Raw genomic sequence first — 7,398 nt, forward strand, 5'->3', positions numbered from 1 at the left:
AAGTGCCACCCGTGTGGCACAAAGCAATCCGGTCATAACGTTTTTTACAACTAAAGTTGTCATCCGAAAAGAAAAAAACTAAAACTTGCCATCCAAAAAGAAAGTTGTCATGCTTGACAATCAAAATTGTGATCCTAGCAACACTAAATTTGCCATAAAAACATTCGGACTTGCCATATGTTTATGCCACACGTGTGGTCCTAAACTTTTGACAAGTCTGGGAGGTCAAATACGTAAATTTTCAACATGAACTTTTATGTGAAACGCACCCTAAGAATGCACTCACATATAGCTGTAATGGGTTCGTTTTAACTTCAAATGTAGTCTTTTCTCATTTGTAAAAACCCCTAAAACTATATTTATGTCATACTTAGAAATAATGAATTGTAGTTTTTGAATTCAAAGTACATATTAAAAATTAAAACTGAATATAGGCATAATCAAATATTTTTCAATTTAATGTATAATATATTGTTTGAATCTGTGGAAAGAGGACTATAACTGAATTTAAATTGAAATGATGGATTTTAGAATATATGTATTATGTTGAAATTAAACCTCACAATTAGAAAATCAGGCAAAAAAAATGTGTGCCATTACTTACAAATATGACTAGAAGTTACTGGGAAGACAGCAGCACGGTATATAGCAACAATAACACGAGCATCACGTTCGAACAAGACCCGCATAATTCAGGACTGGCTCCAAACCTTTAAATAACATATAGGCAGCAGAACAATTAGAGTATGCATTTCTTTCGACAAAGTGCTTAGACCAAGGATATCGATTTTTTAAGAAAGATACTGTCTAATAAACAATAATTATCAGTATCAATGTTTCTAAGCCGACTTAAAAGTATGTCATCTTCACAAGATGCATTATCACCAGCAAAAATACTTCTGTTCACAAGCAAGACGCATCAGTTTCCCTATACGTTAGCGGAGCACATCAAGAGAACGATGCTACAACGTGTAGACAATATTGTAGCGATGGAACAGGCTCTCGCCGTGCTCTCTGTAATCCGCCAAGGTGAAAGTCTGCTTCCCAAACTTGCTGGAAGCCGCAAAGGCGGCAGCGCCCCGCCACGCGTCCAGGATGGGGTCGGCGGCTCTCACAAGCTTCAGCGGCGCGAGGTAGGGCCGGAACTGCCGGATCCCGGATTCGAGCCGAGGGATCATCCCGGGGAACAGGGAGCTGCCACCTGTGACGAGGATGGACTGGCAGAGGCGCTCCTTGACGGACTCGTCCTCCAGTAGCCTCCTGAGGGAGATGCTGACCATCTCATCGATGCCGGCCTGGTCGACTCCTATCATGCCGGGCTGGAATAGTACTTCGGGGCAGCGGAACCGCTCGATCCCGATGGCGATTTTGAAATCGTCTGCGGTGAGAGGCCGGACTTTATGAGGGTCTGGAGCTGGTTCAACAGCGTCATGTTTGTTCACAAATGTAGGATCCACCTCCTGCATGGGGAAGCGTCATGTTATTATGATACAATTAGTTTTAGAGTTTTTTACTTCACCAAAGAAACGTAGATATGAGAAAATGGACATCATGAATAGGAAAGCATGAGAGTGGGGCCCTACCTGGATTTTTGATGCGATTCGAGCAAGCTCTGATTCATCATCATCTTTCCCATCATCATCTTCCTCATTCTCTTTGCTCATCTTTTTGTAGACCAACCAATCTTCATCTCTCATTCCAAAAGTGTCCTCGCCTTTCCCTCGGTCAAATGCAGCAGTGGTAAGTAACCGCATTCTTTCTTTCTGGGCGGCATTTAGGCGCTCGCCACGGCCTACGGCACCAGATGAATTATTGTTGCCGTTAACCTTTTGTCGCTTCCTCTGATCGACTTTCTCAGAAAGTTCTAAATATCGGGCACGGAGCTCGTCGAAGTATAACTCTGGGTTCTCCCTGTGTAGTTAAGAGTGACAACATATTACAGAAGAAACAATAGAAAACCTCAAGCACAACTACAACAGCTTAGGGAGTACCCTATTCGTATCAACCAGATTGTAGAACCTATCAGCCCGTAACTTTGATCTCTAAGACAGGTTGCAGAAAAGTCATAGTACCAATTTGGAGGAAGAGCATCTTTAACACAAGACACCACATATTGTCAAGTAAAACTGACAGTACATAGTGAATAGCAGCACCCACTTCCCAGATTCTGCCTTTCTAGTGATGTTCTCTTATAGAAACAAAGGCTTTAAGACACTTCTAATGCATTGAGGCGAATGCAGCTCTGAGCTCAGCGATATGTGGTTGCTGGGGGGAGCTCTCCTAGAGAAAAATGACATGGTTCCACTCACCCCACCTGGGTTTGAGTCTCCCACCTAGTAGTTAGATGAAAAGTTAGGGGCTTTCTTCTCCCTTAGTCTTTTTTTTAATGTGGTTGCTAGTTTGCTATTATGATAAACACTAGTTTTCCCTTCAAAATTGGTAAAAAAAAATGTGTTACAAAATACAGAAATGTACTTTCCTCCTACAGTTTAAAATTTGATGAACATGGAACGTCTCGAAAGAACAAAAAAAAATGTCAAATGGCTTTAAGGTAGTAACTATTTCATCAACAAGACACAATGGCATGTGACTTCATACAGGAGGACTTTACCATATACTCCTTCCGTTCACAAATATAAGATGTTCTAACTTTTTTCTGACTCGGATGTATAGACACATTTTAGTGTGTTTGTTCACTCATTTCAGTCCGCATTTAGTCCATATTGGAATATCCAGAACATCTTGTATTTGTGAACAGAGGGAGTAATAAATTGCAGACCGAGAATGTTGCCACTTACGTGCGCCTCTCTTCTTCTTGCTTCTCCCTCAATGCTGCCTCCTCGGCACGCCTCTGCTTGGCGCGCAGCTTGCCCTCTGTCGTAGTTTTAAGTAGTATCTGTTTCTTCTTTTCCTTTAACTGGATAAGAGCAAAAGTGGAACACAGACACAGAGCAATGTTAACCATGGGAGATTACGTTTATCCTAACATTAAGAAGGTGCAAGATGATCCCAAGACCACATTAATGGAATCTCGTTGTTGACTACATAACAAGTCACAGACGATAGCTTAACTAAACACATACCTGCTCTGGTGTCAACATGTCATCAGGGACAGATACAAGTGGGTACTTATCAGCTCCTGAAGCATCTGCGTTCTCCTCATTGCCATTGGACTCCCCCTTCGCTTTTCTTAGAGACTGTGTTGCTTTCAGAATATCAGACTTAATTTCCTGCTGGGAAAGGTATCCAGATCTACCCAGAATAGACGTTGTTTGCAATTCATCAGCTCCATCAAGGTGCTCCATCAAATCCTCCAGGCCAGACAGTTTTTCTTCCAGATCTGCTATCTTCTGAGACCTCTTTGCAGCAGCCATGTCTCGCAATCGTTGACCAGCCTTTTCCTTATAAGCCGCCTTCCTCGCTAGCTCTTCCTCAGATGGCGGTTCATCTCTGGGTGGGGGTACCCATGGTAGCTGCCAGTACCTAGTCTTCTCTTCAGCTTCTTCCTTGTTATTCTGCAAACTGAAGTGATCAATTCATGGTGTTGCAAGAATGTATATAATTGCTATAAACATACTTCTAGAAAGAAATTCTAAGAAAATGACAAGCAAGTGGAGTGAAAAGAATGTCCTTTCTATACGGAAAACACATCGGAAATAGGAATTTGATAATTCTGAAAATTGACAAGCGAACAAAGAAATAGGTACAAATATCTTACTTTGAATATCTGCAACTCTGACATATAATCAGCAGCTATATAACAATGTTCCTTCTTCAGCTCTTCAGCCTTTTCCCATGTAAAGTTTGCCCTATGCAAATGTAAAATGACTACTGTTAGACATGGAAATGGTACGGATTAGTGAAAACAAATAATACAAAGTACTTCGGAAAAATGTGCTCATACATACACGTGATAGGGATATTTAAGAGAGAGGAGCTGCCTCAGGAAATCAGTAATGTGAGATCCACCAACATTTGTTCGGCAGCATGCCCCCAGCACAGGCTGCCCTTTTAAGAACTGAAAACAGATCCAACATGGCTTTTAGTCCATAGATCAACAACTTAATTTGAAATATACAGATAGGTAAACACAAGTGCTGAGACTTTTTCTTGAACATGGTCTCTGAAACAGTCAACAAGCCAAACTTATATACAGCACATTCCGTCCAAACGAAGAATTTGTTGTGCATTCATTTTGTTAGTATTTCAGGGGCGGGGGGGGGGGGGGGGGGGGGGGGGCATGTCAAGGAACAGAATCTCACTGTGATTAATGCATCAAAGTATGGTGTCTAACATGGAGGAGCTTATAAGCAGATCCTCATGGAGAGAGTGCCAGAACAATATTGTTCACTCAAGCTCTCCACAGTAACCCAATAGTTGTGGAGCTGGGAGCAGAAAAGGGGACAGCGCATGCCTGGACAGCAACACATAATCTACGGTAGCATCTGTTTCTTTTTATTCATTTTATTCAACATATGATCTACTGTAAAATGTCCCTGTTTATCCAGTTAGAAACTCAAAATTCAGATACAGTCAATGGTATTTCCTCCTAAACAGATGTAGTTGTACTCATTTCATGGTATCTGACAAAAGGAGACACATGAAATGACTTGTATGTTGCACACAGTTGGAGAAAGCCGTATCTTGAAGAAACAAACTTACTGGAACAACGTGGCATGTTCCAAATTCACACGAAATAGCCAACCCATCTTCTCCACAGTTTCCAAGCTTCTGATTGTACTTGTAGCTAAATACATCATCGATACCAAAAGCTGAAATGCAAATAGTAAGAGAAAACATTAGTACTTATGCTTCTATCAACTGTGCTACTGCACTACTATACTAACAGATGCGGTTCATAAGTCATAACAAAAGCACATAAAGATCACAAAAGACATTACCAACGGATGGCACACCATATGTCTCGAAAAGAAGTTCAGACATTCGTGCTCGAGAAAAGGATGGATTGCACTCACACTCTGTCATAAGAATGGGATGGCCCACCTGACCGGTATTAAAACAAATAATAGTTAGATTTCAACAGTATGAAACAATTATTTGTTTATATGAAAAAACTTTAAGTTGTGAAATAATTGTTTATAAAAAACTAAGTTGTGAAGTTTAAAGATACACGTAAAATATAAGTTACTCATCTTTCAAGTCAATAACTATCAGATTTAGAACTATGAGACTAAATGAACTGATGTGTAGGGTTTTCAGTTTTCACTTTACAGATTCATTGCATGAGAATAGCAAACTACTAGCTTCGGAATACCAACTCTTCCTGCGTTATTCCTTAGCATTCATTGCTAAGTGGAAAAACTGGTGAAATGAGATAATCGTCCATGCTTGTCATTTACCGAAAATTGAGTTGCATACTTCACTGTTTCTGTTCACCTTGCTTATGCTCAGAGGCTAAGACTAAAGTTCTTTCCCAAAGCCCTTAAGACGTTGTTTGACTTCCACTCACTAGAAAAATGTTTCCTACTCCCTAGTCCCCACTACACATACTACACTGGTAACTAGAATTGTAAATTGACATGGATAACCAACCGCTGGTTCCTTCTTTTCTTATTCAACAGGACTAACTACGTAAAAGTTACTTATTTATCAGGTGCAAAGTAAAAGACAAGCCACCAAACCAAGGAAGAAAAGAAAAATAAGACTAAAGGAAATTATTCAAGAGACATGTGTTGACACAGGTAAATTTACCTCTGATGTGGCACCTAATCGGTCAAAAGCATAATCAAGAATCTGCAACATGCAAATAATACCAGATCAAAAAGGTTAAATAAGTACAGTGACTTGTCTGTTACAAAAGTACATTTTGAAGTTCTTTATCAACTCAAAATCACAAGGGGCACACATTGAATTTTTCCTAAGCATTGAATATGCATCTTTCTGATATTTTTACACTCATAGGAACTCTTTACAATATGATCAGTATCAAGCATATAGTCAAGACCTAAGGGTTGCAGATTCCTAAAAAATGCAAAGATGACAGGCCACATTGACTGCCCAGTTCATCCATTTGAAGCCTAAAAACACATAAGAAACCATTTGCTGATCTCGCTGACAAATAAAAAAACAGGAAGATAATGTTGTAGGAGTGACCCACATATTCCATGTACTCGAACTGATAGACGACATCATCATCGAAGGCTGAGCGAATTGATGTCCGTGTGCAGTCAAAGTACTTCATTAGAGCTGGATCAGTGTCTCCTACAACTGTCACAGTTTCACCTGTCGAGTCAGAAACAAACTGCAATCAGTTAAAATATGAGAATTTGCTCCAATCCTCTTACAAGTCCATCAACTGACACGAGCATAAGGGATTCATTCAAAATAAAGTGATGCCCATTTCGTACATTCAGAAAACCATGAACATTGCAGTGAACTCGCACAATTGCAAAAATATTTCTACAGACATCTGGCCCGAAAAACGCTTTCAGAATCACTGACAGTCAAGTAAATCAAGGTATCATCGAAATCATCAAAAAGAAACACTAAACGTATATCAGCTACAACGATACGCCCAATTCGGTGCATCACGACAAAACCAAGACGCATGAACAGCACCCAATCACCAACGGAATGCCACGATGAACTTCTGAACCCGCGAGCGCCATTGTGCAAACGAACCACAACGACGTAATATCCAAGCACATTCGCATCAGGCAACCACATAAGTCGAGATTTCTAAACGTCCTGCCTGTGACGTACCTGAGCTGCGGTGGCGCGGCCTCTGCACGATGTTGCGGAAGGAGACGCGCGGCTCCGCCTCGCCAGCCCACCTGCAAGCAACGGGACGCCGCGTTAGGGTTAGGGTTTCGGGGAGTTCCGGGGGCGGCGGCGGAGGGGGGAGGGGGAGGGCTCCTACCCGATGCGGAAGGTGGAGGCCCCGTTGTCGATGACGATGGGGGCGGAGTCCGGGAAGCGCGCGAAGTCGGTCTCCCGCGGCGCGCGGCAGACCGACGACATCTCGCCGGGCGGCGGCGAGAGGGGTGTCGCCGGAGGCGGAGGGGATTGGGGAGGAAGGGGTTTGGTAACTTGGGCTGCGTCGTCCTCTCCGCGAGCTCGCGGTGTGCTGTGGAAGCAGAGAGGCAAAAGGGCCATTCACGGAAAACCCCCTCTGCTCTCGCCTAATTATTCGTTCTGAACTTATGAGACGTTTTAACTAACGGTTTTGTAAACATCACGTGCCTGAAATTTTTTGTGGTGTCGGCCACTTTTGGCGAAGCGCAGCGCGAGGCCGAAGAGGACATGTCGAGCGCCGGCTACGGCGAGGCCGAGCCGTGTACGAGCGGGAGTCGGCGATAGCCGGCGGGAGCGAGTCCCAAACTTAACTAGGTGTGTCGGGAGGAGGGAGGGTCGCCTGAGCTGTTCATCAGAGCGGGG

At 42.6% G+C, this 7,398-nt stretch overlaps 1 protein-coding gene across 1 annotated transcript; it reads right to left on the reverse strand.

Annotated features, from left to right (window-relative positions):
* Positions 1 to 769: 769 nt before the first annotated feature.
* LOC123077100 (actin-related protein 5) lies at positions 770 to 7,131 on the reverse strand. Its single transcript, XM_044499314.1, has 12 exons — positions 6,881 to 7,131; positions 6,724 to 6,794; positions 6,119 to 6,243; positions 5,713 to 5,754; positions 4,902 to 5,004; positions 4,663 to 4,772; positions 3,909 to 4,018; positions 3,719 to 3,809; positions 3,084 to 3,515; positions 2,799 to 2,917; positions 1,584 to 1,911; positions 770 to 1,460 (listed from the first exon to the last, which is right to left on the reverse strand). Exons 1-12 carry the CDS (start codon positions 7,114 to 7,116, stop codon positions 963 to 965), a joined length of 2,265 nt encoding a protein of 754 aa, XP_044355249.1. The 5' UTR covers positions 7,117 to 7,131; the 3' UTR covers positions 770 to 962.
* Between the last annotated feature and the right edge of the window lie 267 nt (positions 7,132 to 7,398).

Source organism: Triticum aestivum, chromosome 3D (assembly GCF_018294505.1).
Source record: "Triticum aestivum cultivar Chinese Spring chromosome 3D, IWGSC CS RefSeq v2.1, whole genome shotgun sequence".
Classification (NCBI taxonomy): Eukaryota; Viridiplantae; Streptophyta; class Magnoliopsida; order Poales; family Poaceae; genus Triticum; species Triticum aestivum.

What these genes read in the sequence shown, in the direction of transcription:
- LOC123077100 (XM_044499314.1), bottom strand. Translation starts at nt 7,116, where the DNA reads ATGGCCCTTTTGCCTCTCTGCTTCCACAGCACACCGCGAGCTCGCGGA. An exon ending in CAGAGTTGCAGATATTCAAA is followed by an intron (nt 3,516 to 3,718) that starts GTAAGATATTTG and finishes TTCAGTTTGCAG; the next exon opens with AATAACAAGGAAGAAGCTGA. An exon ending in ACATGTTGACACCAGAGCAG is followed by an intron (nt 2,918 to 3,083) that starts GTATGTGTTTAG and finishes GCTCTTATCCAG; the next exon opens with TTAAAGGAAAAGAAGAAACA.